The sequence below is a fragment of the Culex pipiens genome, chromosome 2 (genome assembly GCF_016801865.2).
Source record: "Culex pipiens pallens isolate TS chromosome 2, TS_CPP_V2, whole genome shotgun sequence".
NCBI classification, from domain to species: Eukaryota; Metazoa; Arthropoda; class Insecta; order Diptera; family Culicidae; genus Culex; species Culex pipiens.
In genome coordinates, this window is record NC_068938.1 from 92,576,987 (window position 1) to 92,600,895 (window position 23,909).

General features: G+C 37.9%; 1 protein-coding gene across 2 annotated transcripts in view; it reads right to left on the reverse strand.

Annotated features, from left to right (window-relative positions):
- LOC120418960 (uncharacterized) overlaps window positions 1-23,443 on the reverse strand; it is a 60,821-nt gene extending 37,378 nt beyond the window's left edge. Inside the window, exons 1-2 of one of the 2 annotated variants that reach the window (XM_039581504.2) lie at window positions 22,892-23,443; window positions 8,779-9,025 (exon numbers count right to left, since the gene is read on the reverse strand). In XM_039581504.2, the coding sequence (XP_039437438.2) occupies window positions 8,779-8,908 (130 nt within the window). In that variant the 5' untranslated portion in view covers window positions 8,909-9,025; window positions 22,892-23,443. The remainder of the gene's footprint in view (window positions 1-8,778; window positions 9,026-22,891) is intronic. The other variant, XM_052707005.1, reaches the window with a different exon arrangement.
- Between the last annotated feature and the right edge of the window lie 466 nt (window positions 23,444-23,909).

A 23,909-nucleotide genomic window follows, 5' to 3' on the forward strand; every position in this document is an offset into this window, starting at 1 on the left:
CCTATCTTTTGACCTACGGGAGTATGGGTGTTGGAGGCTGTTGCAAAAAGATATTAAGGTTTTAAAAAATCCATTTTTAACAGTAATTTGCATAAGCTATGCGAAAAAGAGGTTTGGGTGCTCTCCCCATTCAAGCCTTCGGACTCCTAGGTTCGAGCAGAAAACTTGCAATAGAGACCACAAAAGACTCGGGGGTCGTTAATGTGGATGGTTTGATTTTTTTTTATGAGAAAAAGTTTAACCAATCCTGAATGCCTATGGCACATTTTGAAGGGCTTCAAAAGACCTTTTGAATGCAACTAAGAGATTTGGAATTGATGAAGTTTTACGGAAATGAAATTCAAGATTTTTTATGTTTTTTTTACCTCAAACTTCAAAGCCCGTTTTACCCCACTTCACTTTGTCGTAGAGGGTTCATCTCATGTATAGACAAACAAACACTGAAAGTTTCAATCAAATCAGAGTACCTCGATACGACCTGTTACACATTGGTGAAAAACTCGCTCTTAAGTTTATCGAAAAAAAAATCGCCTTACGATTATTTGGCCTAATAGTGAAAAGTTACATAAACTTTCAAAAATATTTAGAATGGCATAGGGACCATCCACAAACCACGTGGACACATTTTCAGAATTCACAAACCCCCCCCCCCTCCCCCTTATGGACAATTGTCCGTACAAAAAAAATCAATCTACGTGGTTTACGGGTGGCCCTTAACAAGAAAGAATTTCTTCAACAGTGCACATCAACCAGAGCTTTTGCACCCAGATTTGTGTAACAGACATTTTAGTATCTTCAAAACTACGGGAACTATCGATATAATTTCTGATTCATCCCGTAAAGTACAGTCTACCAAATAATTTATAACTAATTTTGACTATTTTTACAATCAGATTTTTGCAGGATTGAGTCCGTAAGTTTGACTATTTTGGTAAAAGAAGAAAACATCTTCCTTGGTTGCTGTGCACCACTTCTGAATTGTAAAAAGTTATGCCTTAATCGTATTTAAAAAAAAAAAACTTTTAAAGGACCAAATTAAATTCTATAATTTGAAAAGAGAAATTGAGTGCAAATTTTCGGTACAAGAATCACATTCCTTAACGCACACACCGTCAAGTTTTTGCTCAGTTTTTGATTCTTAGTCGATATATTTACGTCAAATCAAAGCTCAATTAAAAAGTTCATTTTGTCGGAACAAGTGTCAATTGAGTACCGTAAACTGGGGTCAATCGGGACACATGGGGCGAATTGGGACAGCAGTTTTAACCATGTTGGAGCACAATATTTTGATTTTTCTGGTTGGTTTCGGATAGAACAGACTCAGGCCAACAAAATGTGTACATCCATTTCCAAATTTAAATGCTTTAAGTGCTCTAAAAACTGCTGTCCCTATTCAGACTGTAGTCCCGATTCACCCCAGATTACGGTACACTTGGTTAAGACAAAGTTTTTCAACACTGAAAAGGAATAATATTGGGAGGCATCTGAGGGTAAATATTTCAGTTTTATCGCAATTCTCACACAATGTCCCATACCGAAAGAAAGTCTTTTGAAAAAATAATCGGGATAAGATTTTTCAGCAAGGATGTTTAGTTTTTGGTAGGACCTGGACGTGACAAAAAAATGTGATTTTTGGAAAAATTGAATTGATTAGGGTTTGTCAATCAAAAAATCAAACCATCCACATTAACGACCCCCGGGTCTTTTGTGGTCTCTATTGCAAGTTACCTAGGAGTCCGAAGGCATGAATGGGGAGAGCACCCAAACCTCTTTCTACTCCAAGGAACCTTCCACCCCAGTGTTTGAACTGACGATTGCGAGTCCAACCGCCGCCAGCGATTCCACCGGAGTAGGCTTGGTCTGGTGTGTTGTTTGTACTTATGGCATGGAGACGACTCCTACACCTGGAATGACTTAACGGCCTAACAACCAAGGCCGGGACCGACGTTTTACTTCCTCATCCGATGGAAGATTGGAGCAGATGGGAATCGAACCCAGAATCATCCGCTTACAAAGCGGACAGCGTAACCATTCGGCCACGCACTGCCACTGCCTGATTAGGGTTTGTAAGGTATAGTAATATTATCTACTTTTTAGAAACCGAATTCAACCCATTAAGCCGATTTCAATCAAAGGCCTATTTTTGCCTATAGAATCAATCACTAAGTGTTCAGATCGATTCGTAAAACTTTTTGTATCACTGCTAAAACCCCAATTACAGCTGTCACTGTGATTCGTCAAGTAAACCTACAGCCCGATAGTTCATTCACTTTTCCCCCAACGAGATTTGTGTCGCTATTCAGTAGGGTCCAATTCGAACGCATTAAGGCTAAGCTCGGTGCATGTCTCACATGTCACAATTGTTTGTTCCAGTACACCGATTGACCTAAAAAAAAAGAGGCGAGCCTCACAAACACATCGCTCGATCTCGTCAAATATGACCGGTTTCCGACAAATGACCACGCGAAGGCTCACTAATATTCGTACTATCCTGTGTCCGATGTGCAACCACATGTCCGGTTGTATACGGTGGAATTGGGTTTGTATATGCCCCTTTCAGAAAACCATTACAGCAGCAGCACAGACAACACTCAGTCCGGTACCGCGGCCGGTAATTGCGGAGTCGGCAAAATCGATAAATTATGGAATCTCCCATTTATTATTGACGTGGCACAAATCAATGGAGAATCATCCTTGTAGAGAGAAAGCCCCCCGCCAGTCAAGAAGGTGAGGTGTTGAGTTTCAATTGAAGATTCCTCTAGGTCAAGCGGCGGCCATTTTAGTTTCCCCACCACGACGTGGTAATGATCGATCCGCGGGTGTAAATGACAGTTTAATGTTCCGGCGAGCACGAAACAACTGTTGTAATTTCGCTAATGGCTGTTATACCAAACTACTTAAGTTATGCCCTCTGAACTGTACGGATGGGAGCCCACCTTTTCAAGGTTACCACCGGTGATTGGTTATACGACGGAAATGAAAAAGTCCTGCGTTCCAATGAAGCTATTTCCACATACCTTTCCGGTGAAGTATAAAAGGTAAATCAGAACCACGAGCACAGATCAAAAGTGGCAAATTAGCGCCATTTTCCCCATCAAAAGGAACGGTTGGTGGGGTGTGGTTGCAATTTCACGGTTGCATGCCGGTGGTAATAAAAACTACAGCATGCACTGAAACAAAAATCAACTTTAAACTGGAATAAATCAAGAACAAATGCATCCTGTTTATCTAGGATGGTTTTTCGACGGGAGTAAATCAAAAACTTGACAAAATTGTTCACCAATTTGACTCCTTAAAAGCGAAATACATTTTCCGTGCAGCTATTATATAGGGGTGGCGACCACGTGTCGGTACTAAGAGCGGTGGAAAAACGTTACACCCGAGTGACGTTAATCGTGACAGGGGAATGTACGATGCGGTTTTCACTATTACCGGCACCAAGTATCGCGCGCCTCCATCGTTCAACTATCTCATGATGGAGTCACGAGAGTTTGTTAGCATTTGACTAACCTGAAGAAGGTTTGTCATCGTTATTATTAGTTTCCAATTTGATGGTACATATGTTTATCCAGTCGTAATTAAATAGTTGTTTGTCCCAAATTGAGATCTTTCATTATTCGTGCGTTCGTCGGTGTCCCACTTGGAACAAACATGCCAGCAGTAAGGATAGCAGAGTTCAACACACCACAGATACAATCCGACAGACAGAATTAGTCAGCCCGTTGAAGTGGTGGTTCAGCTGTACGAAAATGACAGCGACAACGGTGACACGCCACACCAGACCACGAGAGTGAGCATGCCGTTTCAATATCTAAATTATTACCTCTAATCAATACGTTAAACAGGCGAACCGTTCTAACGTGACAGTAGCTGATTAAAGTACACTTCCCCCCCATGACACCTTGTTATTGTCAGTTAAAGGAGGTCACCGCCGCCATTGGGTTAGGTGGCCCCATTTGGGGTTGTTGTCTTCACTTTTTCTTCCATATTGGACCGACGTAAATGATTACAATTGATATTGGATTTTGGAACGCAATAAAATATGCACGAACATCACTCTTCTCGGTACTGTTGAGAATGTTGGTCCAAAAATACAAATTTACTTTGGCCTAATTTGTGTTACTCCAATGGAAAAATTAAAAAAGGTATATCAACAATGCGATGAATACTTATTTAACTGAACTAAATCAACAGAAATACAAGAGCCCTTCAGGGTTCACCAAGTTCCTGTTGCCGAGTCCATGGCTTTTGATATTTTGTGAATGTCACAACGTTGAAAGATCGCAACAAATAGGTTGCGTTGCCCTTCGGCCTGTATTGAAACAGTCAATCACTCATTTGCGCAACACTTTGCCGACCTTTTCCAAAAGTGCCAGGTATGAGGTTAAGAGTTAGAGGAAGACTAGAGTCATCCAAATAGAAGTAAAAAGAGCTTGTTAGGACATTTAAAAATGAAAAAAAATGCAACTCTAAGCTTATACAAAATAAAATAATGATGATTTCTATCTTTTCCATCTAAAAGCATTAATTTTTAAATCACTTTATTTAATAAAATATATTTTTGTAATCGTCTTACTTGAATTATTTAATCATAATATTACAAGAGTTGGCAACCCTGTCATGCAACATCGTCACTTCAAGGCACACATCAACCGGAGTAATCAATTTCTCTTTCTTTCAAAATTGAAGCATGTACGGACTCATTAATGTAGTAATTTGATTGTTTAAAAAAATAACTTAACTAGGTAATAAATTGTTGTGTAAAGGGTTTGTTTATGGGTATAAACCCATAATATTTCCACTCAAATGCATCGCGTGGTAGGTACATTATGCATCTGCATATATGGACTCCACAAGACCCTACGGTCCGGTCATCTTTCCCGACGTACAAAGTGCACCATGTACGAAATGCTGATAAGACCGATCGTTCTCAACGGGCACGAGACGTGGACGATGCTCGAGAAGTACCTGCAAGCGCTTGAAGTTTTCGAACGGCGAGTGCTTAGGACGATCTTTGGTGGCGTGCGTGAGAACCTGTGTGGTGCGAGCTCTGTCACCGTTTTCACACCAGCTCAAACTGTCAAAATGCACCAGCGTTTCAAGTCTTTAAACGCTCATGGTATGGCAGATTTTCAAAATTTATTTTTTCAAAGATTTTATTTTATAAATTGTTATTCTTATAAATTGGAATTTGTCAGATTTGTTTATGTCAAGCTTCGTGTGTGTACCGGGTTCGAGTTAGCTTTGAACTTTTTCGTTTGACAATTCTAAACCGATCAAAGAAATTGTTTGAAAAAATCGTTGTTTTATGAGTTATTTTAATTATGTTTAGTCTTTTAATGAATCAAATCTGGATTTTAAATGGTGGAGCAAAAGAACAACTGTGTGAAAGCATTTAAATATGATCATAAATAAGTTCATAGTAAATAAATTCAGCCCTTTTAAAAAAAACATTGAAAAAAAAGTATGATAAAATTTACATGATATCATTTAATATCTGGCATACCATAATTTTCTATGTACCTTGACCATAACTGACAGCTCGCACGACCTAGGTGAGAACACTGTATGGAGGAGATGGGTGAACCACGAGCTGGCGCAAGTATTCGGAAGGTCGCCAAGGCTGGACGAACACGTCGCAAAAATGCCGGACGCGCTGAATGCGCGCCAAACAAACTAGACAATCAATCCGGTGAAGTTGGTGTTCAATTCGCAGCCCAGGAATTGGAGAGTAGCAGCCTAGGACCAAGTCCAGTGGCAGCGCATATGGAGACAGCTCATGACCCGGAGGTTGTACGAGCAGTAAAAGTAAAGTAAAAGTAAACAATGCCAATGTAACAGTAGGTTTTCCGTACGTCATATATTGTATTAACTGTATACGATGTATGAGGATCCCACAGCACAGTGGTTCAAAAGGCTGTTTTGACGAACTTAATTGATTAGAGCAAAAAGTAAGCATTTTCGTGCTTTGACATGTTCTACAATTTTGTTCAGCGTTGTCATGGCCTACTTTTGGTGAAATTTGTTTTTCAAAATACTCATCACAGCAGGCTATGGAATTTCTAACTTTTGACAGTTAAGAGATAGAGGTTTGGTGTCTTCGGCAAAGTTGTAGGGCTGAAAATTTCCACAAACTTTGTCGAAGACGCCAAAGCTCTATCTTTGCGTTGAATACCAGTTTTGGAACCTTTTTCATAAATCCCTGCCAAAAAACAGTTTTTGGACTAAAACTATGTTGAACTTTGATTTTAGACGATTACAATGTTCAGAAGAGTTGTCAGTAATATCAAAACAAACAACTTTGTCGAAGACGCCAAATTGATAGGATCTATATGTGATGAGTTATAGCAAGATTTCGTGATAATTTAGCTAGTTTTCGAGCTCGGTATACAAAGCCTCGGGCAAATTTGGGCAAAAACCCATACAATAGGCTTCAAGTATGACTATTCCACTACAAAATGTCGGGTGAATCATTCGTCCGAAGGTTTACGGTCAGAGATTTCCGAACATTTTAATTAATTTTATTTTTGATAACTATTTAAATGTATTTAGGACGCTTTTAAGGTCTATAAGCCATTTTTGCGATTTATTCGGACACACGAGGCGTTTAGGCCAGACTCTTGTGAAAATGTTGAATAGGAAGTCTATCTTTGGAACCTATTGGCTAATAAATAATATGAATGTTTGAAATAATTTATTGTCTTTGCAACACCAACGTTATGACGTTGACTAGATGTCTAGATTCGCCGATTAGCTCTTTTGGAACTGATTTTTTTTTTTCAAAGATATTCCCAAAAATACACTGTATAGCCTCAAAAATAGACTTCCAATACATCAAAATTTTCACAAGAGTCTGGCCTACACGCCTCGTGTGTCAAATAAACCGCAAAAATGGCTTATGTGCCTTAAAAGTGTCCTAAATACATTTAAATAGTTATCAAAAATAAAATTAATTAAAATGTTCGGTAATCTATGACCGTAAACCTTCGGACGAATGATTCACCCGACATTTTGTAGTGGAATAGTCATACTTGAAGCCTATTGTATGGGTTTTTGCCGCACAGCTACATCGGCGATGATCCCACCGAGAGGGTTGGGGCGTGGCAATCTGAATATGATTCTCGCCGGATGGATGTTATTTTGGAGTGTGGAGGGCCTCGTGACACGGTGGTTAGCGGCTTCGGCTGCCGATCCCTAAGTTGCTAAGGGGCGCGGGTTCGATTCCCGCCTTATCCTCCTGGAGTTTTTCGTTCAATGTTTGTCCCGTTTAGTATTAGTATTCAGTCTGCAAAGACGGTGTGATTGTCTTCTGTGTACAAAACCTATTTTTTCTTCCATTTATGCTTATGTACACGTTTTTTCATACAATATTACATACTTTTGCATACGATTTTACCATCTTTTTTTTGCTGTTTAAGCTGGATTTTCCGAACTCCTAACTATTTTTTCTTGACAGTCCAAGAAACATGGGGACACACCACCATACGCTCAGAGATTTGTTTTTTTTTTTTCGTTGGGAGCACCATGCTAAGAAGGTTTGGTACTCCGAGACCCTCTGGGATGGGACATTGTATTTCCACGAACACTATTTACCGCTCTGAACCCATAACCTTCCCTCTTACAAGACGATAACCGCAACCTCACGCCACGGTAGCTCGATCAAAAGAGAAAAAAGGATGATTTTTTCCCTTCCTCACTGAGGTAAGGCTATAATCCTGCTCTAAAACTGAACTTTTTATTTATAGCTCGAAAGCCCCCCATGATGTATACATATCGACTCAGAATCGAAAACTGAACAAATGTCTGTGTGTACTTGGGTGTGTATGTGACCAAGAATGTCACTCAATTTTCTCATCAATGGCTGAACCGATTTTGACCAAACCAGTCGCATTCGATTGCATTGTTTGAAGTTTCGATTAGTAGTTCAAAATTTATGCATAAAAATGTGTTTTCGCACATTTTTGGAAGTTGAATAAATGACAGGAAATCGCACCAAATATCATCATGTTATATATCGTTTGATAGGTAATCGAATGTCCAAAACATTGAAAATCTGGCAACCCTGTCTCGAGTTTTGACCACTTAACTGATATTTATGTACTTTGTTAGTCCGGATCTAAAAAAAATGATGAAATTTTAATATTGAGAAATTCCCAAATGGAGCAATTCTGAACAAAAATAAATCAAACAGATTTCGACAATAGAAGTTTTTATTTAGTATTTGTTAGCCGATTGAAACTAGTAAGGTTTCAAATTTAGTACAATGTTATATCTTTTTAACTTTATAATGCCCAAAGGCACCTTATGAATTATTTACAGATTATTTCATATAAAATATACTGTAGATTTACAAAAAACGGAGGTAATTTTACTAATTTTGTAAAATAGTAGCCTTCGAACCACCTCCTTTGAAAATACAAAAAAAAAGACTTAATGATAAAATATATTTCGTACCAAACTAGTTTATTTTCTTTACTGGAATACGTTGCATTCCTTTGTGGTCTTGGCGTAAACAAAGCTCCCACACTTGCGGGCGAAAGTGTTTATTGTGATATATGTTTTATTCAACCTAGTCAGCCAGCCAGTCAGTCAACCATTTCACGGTCTAGTGAGAAAAGTGCGTACTTGCACGTCAAATGAATTATTATCGACACGTGGCTTCATCAATCGCGTTTCAACAACGCGTGACACGAAGGTCAAACACTTTTGCACAAAGCACCACGCGTCTCCATCGTTACCAACGAGAACGTGTTACAACTATAAGAACTTTGAACTTACCTTTCGGTGGCGATGAGTGGAAGTACAGGCCGTGGGTTTTTCTCCGCCGGTCCCGAACAGGACCCGGTGGGGCCATCTTTCCGGCGGGCTGCGGAATCACGGTGGCCACTGCGACCTTCGGAACGACCATCAATGGTTGCGATGCGAGCTGCTCAAGTGGTGGAACATATCCTGGGGGAGGTCCTTCGACGAAAAAGTACGATCGATTGAGTTATCCGTCACAGACGACAGACAACAACGGGGTTCTCTGAAATCGAGACCAAACAAAAAAGGATATTTATTACCAAATCGAACCCGTTCCCGCGTGGGTAAAGAACCCACGCAAAGGTCACATAAATTGCTGTCATTTGTCATTAGTGTGAAGAATTCGAGTGGGTTGGAAAATGGTCTTTTTGGTGTTGACTGACTTTTTTCCCCTTCACCCCTTACTTGAAATTCTATATGACACACCATGTACCATGTCCCAGTTTCGAGAAATTGAGAATTGAATTTTTAAAGCACTCAACTCTTTAGTTTAACTTGTTGAGTTCAGATATTCAAAACATCGTTACAGGCAATCGTTAAGCGGTGGCCCAATTTTATCAATTCACATAGCGATGGAAGCATGCAATCCATAGGTCCAGCACGTACAGTCGCGCGATTACGACCAACGGCGCGGTGTTTGTCTGATTTCGAAATTGAAAATGGCTCTGTTTGGCGAGTAAACAGTTTATGTTGTGTCGTATCGAAACGGTTATCTTTTGTATTTTGCTTGGTAATCGTTCAGTTAGATGTAAAACCAAAAAAAAAATCGGAGAATTTTGAAGAAACAGGGATAGGTAAAAACTAGAATTAACATAAGCTTAGATCTTAAAAAAAGCATTTTTTTTTTTAATTTCATTTCTAGAGTTTCTTATTTTTAAAAAAAAAGGTCCTATAAGCTATTGTGTTTCATATCCCAAGTAACATTTTTTTCCAGGAGATCTACTACAGTTCTACAGCTCTTCAAGATAGCTACAGCATAGCAGTTTGGACCGCGGTGGAATAAAACTCTTTTCAAGTACTCTTCCAAACTCCTGAAGAAGTTTTGAAGAGAATTTTATCCTACCGCGGTCAAAACTGCTATGCTGTAGCTATCTTGAAGAGCTCTTGTAGAACTTCTGGAAAAAAAGTGTTACTTGGGATGTTTATAGGACCTATTAACCCCTTCCCGCCCAGAGCAAAATCGAGATTTTTTACGTTTTCCCACATTACTCGTAACTGGATCGACCAAATTGGACGAAATTTTAATGGTTATTAGTTAACATTCTATATTAACTAATACAGGTTGAAGCAGGTTGAAAAAATGAATAGTTGCTGAGAAATTTAATTTTGAATCCAAAAAATAGTGGTGCTCTGGAGTAACCATGGGCGTTAGAGGGTTAAAAAAAACTCTAGATTTTCAACAAAATGGTATAAAAATATATGCAGAAGTGGCCTAATGAGCAATTCTCTACACTCTTTTTTTAATTTTGATAACTCTTTTCACGGGATTGAAACTCGTCTGAAAAACCTGTATCATTTTCTCATTCAGAACAGTGGCGCCACGTGGTGGTAGCTGCCCTGTTTATTACACTGTGAAATTATCCATGGCCAATCCAAGGAACCAGAAGGTGACAACAGAAATGTCCGTCCAAAATGAGTGCTGCAAAAAAAACTTTTTATTTTTAACAAATTTTCAAACAAATCAGCAACGAATTAGTTACAAGTTACAAGTCGAACTACACTTAAAAGTTGGTTTTGTTAATTGTTTTTGCAAAACCGCATATTTTTAACGAAAATGTCAAAAATATTCGTAATCACCTTTTGCCTCTTGGTGGCGCTTTGTGTTAGTATGTGTGTGGTCTATGTTTGCGGACGTGCACGCAGAACACAGAACAGTGAGAACTAGCGAAAATGCTTCACTTTCTTCTGATACAACTCGCCATATTGAAATTGCTTGAAGATTCATACCCGTGGTTAAAGCCATTTTGAGGTAAACATTTTCAGATTTTTTTTTTGTTTAATTAAGAGCTGAGACAATTTTCTACAATTTTTATTTTAGGATATTGCTCATATGACCTTTAAGGATCCACTACACGTGAAATTTTTTTGCTAAGACTATTTTACGGAAATTTTCATAACTCTGAATAGAAAACAGTTAGAGTCTCACTTTTTGTATTAGGTCCTGTAGAAATGTTATGCAAAGTTAACAAGACCTAAACTAATCTGAGTGTTACAATAGTTTCTTGAAAAAGCAAAAAAAAAAAAAGAAACTTTCGAAAATAGATTGGTGGTTTAAGATTAAAAATATGAGAGTTATTCTTTTCAGTGAAAAATTGCAATCTCTGTCAACTTACACGAAATCGGAAAACATGTACCAAACCCTCGGTGATCCATGTGGAGTTCAAACATGCTAAATATGATTATAAACGCAGGAAAATGGCTGTTATTTGGTTTTCAGTCGATTAAACTGTAATTTTTATTAAAATTTTGAAGTTCTTCGAAAAAAAATTGTGCCCCCTGAATATTCAGGCCGATTTTGAAGGGGGGGCGACATAAACTTTGAAAAATATTTGCAACGTCCTAATTGAAAAATAAAAAAAAAGTTTTCTGAGTATATCAGAATTAAAAAAATATGTAAAAAAAATTTAAAGGGTATTGGCAGAGATTCCATCTTTTGTTTTTGAAAATATATTGATAAGGTCGGTTAAACTATTGATTTAAGCTTATTTTAGTTTGTATAGGAATTTTGTGCACACTTTTGATATTTGTTTACATTATTTAGTGTATTTTTTTATTGGTGTAACCAAATTAGTTTAAAACATTGACCAACAAGTTTGTCTCCATCATTAATTACTTTACAAATATCTACCACCAAACTTTAAAAATCTTTCTAAAAATCTCAAAAAGTGCCAATTTTGAGCGAAATTTGTTGAGATTAACCCATTGATATCCCCAGGAACGAGTTTTACAGCTTTGGTATGTTCTATAAACCGTAAAAACCGATTTAATCCCACCTGCCTGTGTGTAAATTGTGTAAATTTGGAAGATGTTATTATAGAAGGTTGAATATTTCCTCTTGTATGATGAAATTTTACCTCAATTTCAGAGGTAAAATTACACCTTTTTTCTGACATGAAATATGTACCCCTTCCCAGATGAGCAACTCTCTTCGAAATCGGCCGATTTCGACCATTTTTATTTTTTGTATTTTTTTATTTGACTTAAACTTTGTGGGGGCCTTCCCTATGACCAAATAAGCTGTTTTGCGTCATTGGTTCACCCATACAAGTCTCCATACAATTTTGGCTGCTGTCCATACAAAAAAGGTATGTAAATATTCAAACAGCTGTAACTTTTGAGTGAATTTTCTGATCAATTTGGTGTCTTTGGCAAAGTTGTAGGTATTGTTGTGGACTTTTGAGAAAAAAATAGGTACACGGAAAAAGAAATTTGCAGATTTTTTTATCAACTTTTTTTTCACTAAAACTCAATTTCCCAAAATACGTATTTTTTGATTTTCGAGATTTTTTGATATGTTTTAGGGGACAAAAATCCGCAACTTTTGAGCCATAGAGAAACATGGTCAAAAAATCTGCCGCCGAGTTATGAATTTTTGAAAAAAACAATGATTTTTGGAAAAAAAATATTTTGAAATTTTTAAAATCAAGACTAACATTTTAAAAGGGCCAAACATTGAATATTACGCCCATTTAAAATGCTAGTCTTGATTTAAAAAAATTCAAAATATTTTTTTCGAAAAGATCGGAAAATTTCACGAATTTTTCATGTATTAAAATTGAAAATCGGACCATTATTTGCTGAGATATGGTCATTAGAAAATGGTGGGTTGTTTTGGTGAGATAAAGATCAATTTTCGTGTTTCTTTTTCTTAAAGCGACTCTATCTCAGCAACCCGAGGTCCAATCTTCAATGTCTCTTAGACAATTTTATAGCAAATTTTCTGAACTTTTCAAAAAAAATATTTTTAGAAACGGTCACTCATGGTCACTATTTTTAAAAATTGAAAAACTGCAAATATTTCGCTAAAATCAAACTTTCGGTGGCTATATCTTGAAAACGGAGCCCTTTATCAAAAAATCTGTAGAGTACTTTTCGATTGCAAATTCAATTTTGCATTAAAAAATAATGTCAAACTTGTTTTTGCATAAAACTTCGATTTTTTTCCAAAAATCACTGTTTTTTCAAAAAATCATCATTCGGCGGCAGATTTTTTGACCATGTTTCTCTATGGCTCAAAAGTTGCGGATTTTTGTCCCCTAAAACATATCAAAAAATCTCGAAAATCAAAAAATACGTATTTTGGGAAATTGAGTTTTAGTGAAAAAAAAAGTTGATTAAATAATCTGCAATTTTTTTTTCTTCCGTGTACCTATTTTTTCTCAAAAGTCCTCAACAATGCCTACAACTTTGCTGAAGACACCAAATTGATCAGAAAATTCACTCAAAAGTTACAGCTGTTTGAATATTTACATACCTTTTTTGTATGGATAGCAGCCAAAATTGTATGGAGACTTGTATGGGTGAACCAATGACGCAAAATAGCTTATTTGGTCATAGGGAAGGCCCCCACAAAGTTTAAGTCAAATAAAAAAAATAGAAATAAAATCCATTTCCGGTTTTCGTAGAGAATTACTCTTTTTTTTTGTGAATGGGTCATTCGCCTCCAACTCACACAGCACTTGCCCCTTCTTTTTTGGCGAAGGTCACCAGGTGGGCTTTTGCCTTTTTAGAGTTTTTTCATACATGATGGGTTAATCAAACGGCTCTTACTACAGAACTAAATTATGAATCTTGATGACAATTTGGGAGGTTATAGAGCTAAAAAAAAGGCATTTTTTGGGATAAATAAAAGATGTGAAAATATCAAGTTTTGACCTTATTTTTATTTCAAAACGGTGTAATTTGTTGGAAAATCTTATCACATCGAAAACAGATTGATTTCAAAATTTGATCGGCAACTCGTCCAGGTTTAGCACACTAGCTTTCATATGCATACAAAAGAATCGAAATTGGATCTAGGGGAGCTGAGAACGACGCGACACAAAATTTAGCAAAATGTTGCTCATATTTGGGCCAGAGCCCTAAAATAGCTTGAAGAACAAGATTCAGCTTGTGGAGCGAGGTTTTGAAAAAAGCCCCATATTCTGGGCTCCCTAGTAATCAGGCTCCAAAATTACCCTTCAGAGTTTTGCGAAAATTGATGAGGAATTGTTGAAACTTTCTTCCGATTTCGTGTAAGTTGACGAAGTTTGCTTCAAATTTTCATACTCGTATCAATTTCGTCATTCGAAAATCAGTTGAATTGGTTTTAATGATTTTGTTTGTCTTGTAAAACTATAGTGCAAAAGTTATTCATTATAAAAGCCTTCAAATCAATTCGAGTGACTCATCCATACATTTTCAATTTGCCAATATGAATCTAGATTACAGTGTTTTGTTCCTCACCCACTCCCTTGCAACAATATATTATCCTGTGCAGCCCACATTCAGGGAAAACCATTTAGATAATCAAATATTAATTTGACTGCAACTGCTTGCACATTGAAGACATCAGCTTGCTCACGTGTTGGAATTTCTTTGCACTGCCCCTCCGGACCAGCCGATATTGGTCGCTTCCTGTGTGGACATGAGCATCATTTTATGCTGAGCTTAGCTTTCATGATTTTCCGCGCTTTTTTCAGTCAAAACATTCCAGCAATCAGCGACGGTCGGACAACAATATGGAAGGAAAACACACAGCAAAAACAGATTACCAGACACGCCATGCATGCGTTCTTGTTGTTGAGGTGGACCCTTCGAGGGTTGGCCATTTCGGCCGCCCACCGCCTGGGGACCTGGGTGGGATTTCGTGTTTGTGTCCGATTCTGTGAATCACTACGAATGAACAACACGCGGCTGCTGCTCAGATTGTGTGTTTATAATGAAGCTTTCGGAATGGAATTGGACAGCAGCTAGCGCGGCAGAGATATAGCAAAGCAACTAAATTGTTTCAAAAATAAATACTCACAACTGGGCGGCACGATTTCACTTTCGCTCTTGGAATTTAAAATTTTGACCGTGAACTGAATTAAAACGGAAAGGCTAGAATGGTACTGTCCAATTCTTTTCTTTTCCTAACGGGCGTTTTGTATCTTAATTGGCCCTTATCAGGCAGAATTTGAACTTCATTCCTTCAAATTTTAATTTACTAGACAATAACGGCGGGACCCGTGGTGTAGGGGTAAGCGTGGTTGGCTCTCACCCAGTCGGCCAGGGTTCGATCCCAGAAGGTCTCGGTGGCATTTTTTGACACGAGATGTGTCTGATCACGCCTTCCGTCGGACGGGGAAGTAAAGATGGCCCCGGTCTAACCAAGAAGTTAGGTCGTTACCCCTGTGTCCTGCATCGGTGGAGTCGCTGATAGGCAGTTGAACGACAGTTCGAATCCCGGGGTGGATGGAAGCATAGGTGTTAAAAGAGGTTTGCAATGGAATACCCGATTCGAGTGGTAGAAATGACAGTTCTCCCATAAGAAATACATTGTAGAAAAAAGCAAAAACTGCTCGAATGGAAATGCTCCATTGCCTCAACAATCAAGCCTTCGGACACCTAGTTTTGAGTAGTAGGAATCTCGCAATCGAGAACGCCAAGGCAATGCTGTATAGCGAATAATTTGATTTTGATTAGACAATAACGTCATTATCAAACTGACCTTTACGTTTTGGATGCCTTTGAGCAAGAATTAATTTGGATACAAGTATGCGAAACCCCAAGTAACAAAAAACTCAGGAGTTCTACCAGAGAGAAAAAAAATTACTGCAAATTTGAATGTTTTATTTCAAAATTTTCAAGAAAAATATTGAACTTTGAAATCCACAAATTCGGAACACTTTATTCTTACAGATGTAAACAATCTTTGATACCCTCCAGGAGATCATATTTTAATCAAAATAATGACTTAAAGCGATGAAACCAATCGAACTCAAGCTTTTTGCCTTCCTCACGTTACTGAGGAAAGACAATAAATCACTCGAAAAATGAACTTCTCAATTAGACTTCCTAGACCCACCTTCATGTATACCTATCGACTCAGAATCAAATTCTGAGCAAATGTCTGTGTGTGTGGTGGGATGTTGATCGAAAAATTGTCACTCGATTATCTCGACATTGGCTAAACCGATTTTGTCCGTTTTGGCGTCATTCGATCCGTCTTGGGGTCCCATAAGTCGCTATTTAAAATTATGAAGTTTAGTTAAGTACTTCAAAAGTTATGCTAAAAAAACGATTTTAGCAAAAGTGCAGAAGATTGTAAAAAGGGTGTTTTTTGTAAGAAAACCCGTCATGCTATACATTTTTAGAAAAGTATTTAAAAGACCTTTCCAACGCGTCCAAGGCATTGAAGATCTGACAAATCTATCAAAAGTTATAAGCACTTAAGTGTTATTTATACGCTTTTTGGAGGCCGGATCTCAGATATGTTGATGAAAACGTTGTCCGGATCTCTCATGCGACATATCGTTGGATAGGTATTCAAAAGAGCTTTCCAATGCGTCTAAAACATTGAAGATCTGACAACCCTATCTAAAGTTATAAGCACTTATGTGTTATTTACGCACTTTTTCGAGGCCGGATCTCAGATATTTTGATGAAAATGCTGTCCGGATCTCTTAAGCGACCTATCGTTGGATAGGTATTCAAAAGACCTCTCTAACGCGTCCAAAACATTGAAGATCTGACAACCCTATCAAAAGCTATAAGCACTACAGAGTTATTTATGCACTTTTTGGAGGCCGGATTTCATATATTTTGATGGAAACGTTGTCCGGATCACTCATGCGACCTAACGCAAATATTTCGCTAAAATCAAACTTTCGGTGGCTATATCTTGAAAACGGAGCCCTTTATCAAAAAATCTGTAGAGTACTTTTCGATTGCAAATTCAATTTTGCATTAAAAAATAATGTCAAACTTGTTTTTGCATAAAACTTCGATTTTTTTCCAAAAATCACTGTTTTTTCAAAAAATCATCATTCGGCGGCAGATTTTTTGACCATGTTTCTCTATGGCTCAAAAGTTGCGGATTTTTGTCCCCTAAAACATATCAAAAAATCTCGAAAATCAAAAAATACGTATTTTGGGAAATTGAGTTTTAGTGAAAAAAAAAGTTGATTAAATAATCTGCAATTTTTTTTTCTTCCGTGTACCTATTTTTTCTCAAAAGTCCTCAACAATGCCTACAACTTTGCTGAAGACACCAAATTGATCAGAAAATTCACTCAAAAGTTACAGCTGTTTGAATATTTACATACCTTTTTTGTATGGATAGCAGCCAAAATTGTATGGAGACTTGTATGGGTGAACCAATGACGCAAAATAGCTTATTTGGTCATAGGGAAGGCCCCCACAAAGTTTAAGTCAAATAAAAAAAATAGAAATAAAATCCATTTCCGGTTTTCGTAGAGAATTACTCTTTTTTTTTGTGAATGGGTCATTCGCCTCCAACTCACACAGCACTTGCCCCTTCTTTTTTGGCGAAGGTCACCAGGTGGGCTTTTGCCTTTTTAGAGTTTTTTCATACATGATGGGTTAATCAAACGGCTCTTACTACAGAACTAAATTATGAATCTTGATGACAATTTGGGAGGTTATAGAGCTAAAAAAAAGGCATTTTTTGGGATAAATAAAAGATGTGAAAATATCAAGTTTTGACCTTATTTTTATTTCAAAACGGTGTAATTTGTTGGAAAATCTTATCACATCGAAAACAGATTGATTTCAAAATTTGATCGGCAACTCGTCCAGGTTTAGCACACTAGCTTTCATATGCATACAAAAGAATCGAAATTGGATCTAGGGGAGCTGAGAACGACGCGACACAAAATTTAGCAAAATGTTGCTCATATTTGGGCCAGAGCCCTAAAATAGCTTGAAGAACAAGATTCAGCTTGTGGAGCGAGGTTTTGAAAAAAGCCCCATATTCTGGGCTCCCTAGTAATCAGGCTCCAAAATTACCCTTCAGAGTTTTGCGAAAATTGATGAGGAATTGTTGAAACTTTCTTCCGATTTCGTGTAAGTTGACGAAGTTTGCTTCAAATTTTCATACTCGTATCAATTTCGTCATTCGAAAATCAGTTGAATTGGTTTTAATGATTTTGTTTGTCTTGTAAAACTATAGTGCAAAAGTTATTCATTATAAAAGCCTTCAAATCAATTCGAGTGACTCATCCATACATTTTCAATTTGCCAATATGAATCTAGATTACAGTGTTTTGTTCCTCACCCACTCCCTTGCAACAATATATTATCCTGTGCAGCCCACATTCAGGGAAAACCATTTAGATAATCAAATATTAATTTGACTGCAACTGCTTGCACATTGAAGACATCAGCTTGCTCACGTGTTGGAATTTCTTTGCACTGCCCCTCCGGACCAGCCGATATTGGTCGCTTCCTGTGTGGACATGAGCATCATTTTATGCTGAGCTTAGCTTTCATGATTTTCCGCGCTTTTTTCAGTCAAAACATTCCAGCAATCAGCGACGGTCGGACAACAATATGGAAGGAAAACACACAGCAAAAACAGATTACCAGACACGCCATGCATGCGTTCTTGTTGTTGAGGTGGACCCTTCGAGGGTTGGCCATTTCGGCCGCCCACCGCCTGGGGACCTGGGTGGGATTTCGTGTTTGTGTCCGATTCTGTGAATCACTACGAATGAACAACACGCGGCTGCTGCTCAGATTGTGTGTTTATAATGAAGCTTTCGGAATGGAATTGGACAGCAGCTAGCGCGGCAGAGATATAGCAAAGCAACTAAATTGTTTCAAAAATAAATACTCACAACTGGGCGGCACGATTTCACTTTCGCTCTTGGAATTTAAAATTTTGACCGTGAACTGAATTAAAACGGAAAGGCTAGAATGGTACTGTCCAATTCTTTTCTTTTCCTAACGGGCGTTTTGTATCTTAATTGGCCCTTATCAGGCAGAATTTGAACTTCATTCCTTCAAATTTTAATTTACTAGACAATAACGGCGGGACCCGTGGTGTAGGGGTAAGCGTGGTTGGCTCTCACCCAGTCGGCCAGGGTTCGATCCCAGAAGGTCTCGGTGGCATTTTTTGACACGAGATGTGTCTGATCACGCCTTCCGTCGGACGGGGAAGTAAAGATGGCCCCGGTCTAACCAAGAAGTTAGGTCGTTACCCCTGTGTCCTGCATCGGTGGAGTCGCTGATAGGCAGTTGAACGACAGTTCGAATCCCGGGGTGGATGGAAGCATAGGTGTTAAAAGAGGTTTGCAATGGAATACCCGATTCGAGTGGTAGAAATGACAGTTCTCCCATAAGAAATACATTGTAGAAAAAAGCAAAAACTGCTCGAATGGAAATGCTCCATTGCCTCAACAATCAAGCCTTCGGACACCTAGTTTTGAGTAGTAGGAATCTCGCAATCGAGAACGCCAAGGCAATGCTGTATAGCGAATAATTTGATTTTGATTAGACAATAACGTCATTATCAAACTGACCTTTACGTTTTGGATGCCTTTGAGCAAGAATTAATTTGGATACAAGTATGCGAAACCCCAAGTAACAAAAAACTCAGGAGTTCTACCAGAGAGAAAAAAAATTACTGCAAATTTGAATGTTTTATTTCAAAATTTTCAAGAAAAATATTGAACTTTGAAATCCACAAATTCGGAACACTTTATTCTTACAGATGTAAACAATCTTTGATACCCTCCAGGAGATCATATTTTAATCAAAATAATGACTTAAAGCGATGAAACCAATCGAACTCAAGCTTTTTGCCTTCCTCACGTTACTGAGGAAAGACAATAAATCACTCGAAAAATGAACTTCTCAATTAGACTTCCTAGACCCACCTTCATGTATACCTATCGACTCAGAATCAAATTCTGAGCAAATGTCTGTGTGTGTGGTGGGATGTTGATCGAAAAATTGTCACTCGATTATCTCGACATTGGCTAAACCGATTTTGTCCGTTTTGGCGTCATTCGATCCGTCTTGGGGTCCCATAAGTCGCTATTTAAAATTATGAAGTTTAGTTAAGTACTTCAAAAGTTATGCTAAAAAAACGATTTTAGCAAAAGTGCAGAAGATTGTAAAAAGGGTGTTTTTTGTAAGAAAACCCGTCATGCTATACATTTTTAGAAAAGTATTTAAAAGACCTTTCCAACGCGTCCAAGGCATTGAAGATCTGACAAATCTATCAAAAGTTATAAGCACTTAAGTGTTATTTATACGCTTTTTGGAGGCCGGATCTCAGATATGTTGATGAAAACGTTGTCCGGATCTCTCATGCGACATATCGTTGGATAGGTATTCAAAAGAGCTTTCCAATGCGTCTAAAACATTGAAGATCTGACAACCCTATCTAAAGTTATAAGCACTTAAGTGTTATTTACGCACTTTTTCGAGGCCGGATCTCAGATATTTTGATGAAAATGCTGTCCGGATCTCTTAAGCGACCTATCGTTGGATAGGTATTCAAAAGACCTCTCTAACGCGTCCAAAACATTGAAGATCTGACAACCCTATCAAAAGCTACAAGCACTTCAGAGTTATTTATGCACTTTTTGGAGGCCGGGTTTCAGATATTATGATGGAAACGTTGTCCGGATCTCTCATGCGACCTATCGCAGGATGGGTATTCAAAAGATTGAAGATCTGGCAACCCTATCAAAAGTTATAAGCACTTAAGTGTTATTTACGCACTTTTTGCATTTTGGCAGTATTTTCCTAGTGATAGCAAGCAAGTAAGAGCAGGAGAGCAGTCTTAACAAGGTCCTTAAAAATAGTATGATCGAAAGAAAGTTGCATTTAAATTCAAAATTGCAATCTATTGACCCCATACTTTCTTCGTGAAAGGTTTTGAGCAGATCATTTTCATTATCATTATACCTATAAAAAAGTTGTTTTCAAAATTTCAGCCAGAAAGGGTATAGCAATTTAAATAGAACGAACAACGCTTCAAAACCATACAGTTCATTGGAGCATAGTTTAAAACTTCCTACAAAAAATATCAATATCGCAAATTATGTGCAAAAAGAGTCTTCGCTTTAGTGACATGAATAATATTTTTAATGATAAAGGTTTTGATCTTTAAAGTAGTGGTTTATGCATATGTAGTTGCAAAATATGTAAATATATTTTAAGCTTTTTTAGCAACGAGTAGCGGCGCAAAACTTTTTTTTTTTTGTCACAATGATTAAATGAGATTTTTAGTGGCAATTTAATTTTTCCAGTGTAAATGGATCAACGTGGACCCCTTTAGCATTTGAAATTTATGGAGAAAAGCAACTGTTTTAGATTTCGGCCTGTGAAGGGTGCAATAATTGTTCAATTGTTGCCAATTCTCGTATGCGAGATATTCGTTATACAGTCCAGACTCGACTATCTGAAGGTTTGTATGAGACTTTAGATAATCGAATCACGCACAGAAAAAAGTTTTTTTTTCGCTTTTTTTATTTTCTTGTTTTTAGCATCAAATTTAAGTTCTGCGACCCCATTTTAGTTAAATTTGAATAGTTGATTGCCCATTAAATAACAAAATACATTTTTCCAATATTTCGTCTATGCAATATTGATCACCATCTTGGATTTTATCCGAAAAGATTTTTTCCGAGACCTTCGGGTAATCGAGCCTGGACTGTATTGAGAACAACTTTCCCGAAGACACCAAATTTTTAAGTTCACAAAATAAATTAAATTTTTCAAAACATTGGAAAAGTCACAGCCAAAAAATGGATTTTTGGCGATTTTTTAGATTGAAGACCGCCTAGAGGCGGGGTTGGGTTGTAGATGGGGTAAACACATAAATAGAGCCTTTTTTATTGTAAATTTTTCATTTTGGACTCAGATTTGCGATGCCTTTTCGTAGGGTTTTAATCCTTTATTCTTTAATGACAAATGACTTTGGTTTTATCTTTCCACAGCCGGCTGTCTAAGATTAGACCATTTCATTTAAAATTTAACAACCGATAAACGGGAAATGTCTCATCCGCCGCATCCGATTGCTTGTCTTGAGAATAATATATAAAACATTTCAACAAACACTATGATTTTGGGTTGCATCATCACATTCCATGGTGCATCCTGACCAAAAACCCTACCTTACTAACAAATTTTCTGGTTCCTGGCGCTTGTGGGGTGTAAGCACAGGGTACAGGGCGAAACAGCTGCCCTAGCAGCAACCTGCGCTAACTAACATTCCCGTACCTTAAAATCGAGATCTACAAACTGACATGGCGGGCGCCGTTGGTGGCCAATGACGGTTACCTATTCGCAACTGATCTAATTTTAGCAATCATGATGTTTTATCTTTTCAGCGTTACGCAACGGAGGGGCAACAATGGGTGGTCTCTCATGCTCATAATCATGCTCAATTTTTCATTTGTAAATGAGCTTGGATCCCATTTTCTGGAGATATTTTAACACATTCGAGTTCCTGAGCCTATTTCAAATAGAAAAATGCATAAAATGCAAATTATGTTCATCCATTTATACCCTTTTAAAAATGAAAGTTAAAAAACTTTCCGATTCCCATTTATTGAAAATCAAGTTCGTTTCCAAGTATACTCTAGGTCACCCAAAACAGATTTTATTTTATTTTTCTTCTGGTAAAAAGTATAAATGAATGAATATAAAACTTTTTAACATTTTTGTATTGCTCAGGAACTAGAATGTTTTAAAATTATCTCAATATTAAGGGATCTAACGGGTCTCCCATTCCAAAAACACTATTTGTGCTATTTTTCATACTATTTGTGCTATTTTTTCTCTAAAAGTCAATGCTATTTTGTTTCAAAAAACAGACAAAATCAAAAATACATTTTTCACGAAAAAAACACCTTATAACTCAAAAATTAAACTTAATATTATTCCCAGACCAATTTGTGATCGGCACCCAACACAGCACTAACTTCCACGAATTCCCAGCAACGACCTTGACTTCGAAAAGTCGTTCCCGACGGCGGAAGAACCCATCCAAAAAAGCAATTTTCCTCAATGAAAGGCGCCCATGAACACACACACACACTTGAGACTGCTGCAGTGCATGATTTTTGTTTTCAATTTCGCACCATTTTACCTTAAACGTGATGTCAGAAGGTTACAGCACGAAAAGCCCGCGCAAATAATGTTGAAGTTTTTTCCTCTGGCCGGGAAATTTCGCGCGCGCCAACCAACTGTTCGAATTTCACTTTCGTTTCACCACCCACTGCTGCTGCAACGTTTTTCCTTGCTCTTCACACGATGCGATTAACTAACGCGAATCAAAGTCGCGGAAACGGAAATCACTTTCCCTGTACGCTACACCCGGAGTTGTTGTGAGTTTTCACGTGGATTTTCCGGCTGAGCTTTCGTGTGAAATTTTCCGGACTTTGTCAGTTCCAAAAGTAGCGCACACACACTGTGGATGGTAATGAATTTTTAAAATCAACAATTTATTTCTTCCAGTGCACCACCGTGTTCGTGTGCTGAAGGAAGTCCTGACGAGTTGCCACCCTAACCTTCCCCCCCTAGCGCACCAATCGAAGAACGGCGGAAACACAAGTGCACGTGGTCAGGTGTAAACTGGTACTGAACGGAGTGGACCGTACGCCAACATGCTTTACACTACACCCGGTCCCGGGTTGGTCGGTCGGTTGTCTGTCTGGCGATGAGTTTGTATTTGTATATGTACGCCCCAGGACGACGACGACGCGCGAGGTCCTGCACTTTTAAGTCCATCATCAGCGTTGAATGAGTTTCAAACACACATGCAAGAAACGATGAATGCGAACACGTGGTCAGCAGGAGCTGCACGCACGGAACTTTATTGTAGTGAACGCTAAATGTGCACACTTACACACACACACATAGACGTGCAGTTAGGAACTTGAACCAACTGTAAAGTGAGCAATGATGTTCGCGCGAACCACTTGAAAGTGATAAGTTTTTTGTTCGCAAGAACAAGTTGAGGAGGAAACTTTCTCGCAGGCATGCTTGAGCGAGCTTAACTTTATACAGTGTATCAACAAATTGTCCGTACAGCCCTGTTCGGAATCATTATTCGCTGTTATAACCCCTATTTTTTTGTAAAGTTCCAACTTTTATATAGCCGATTC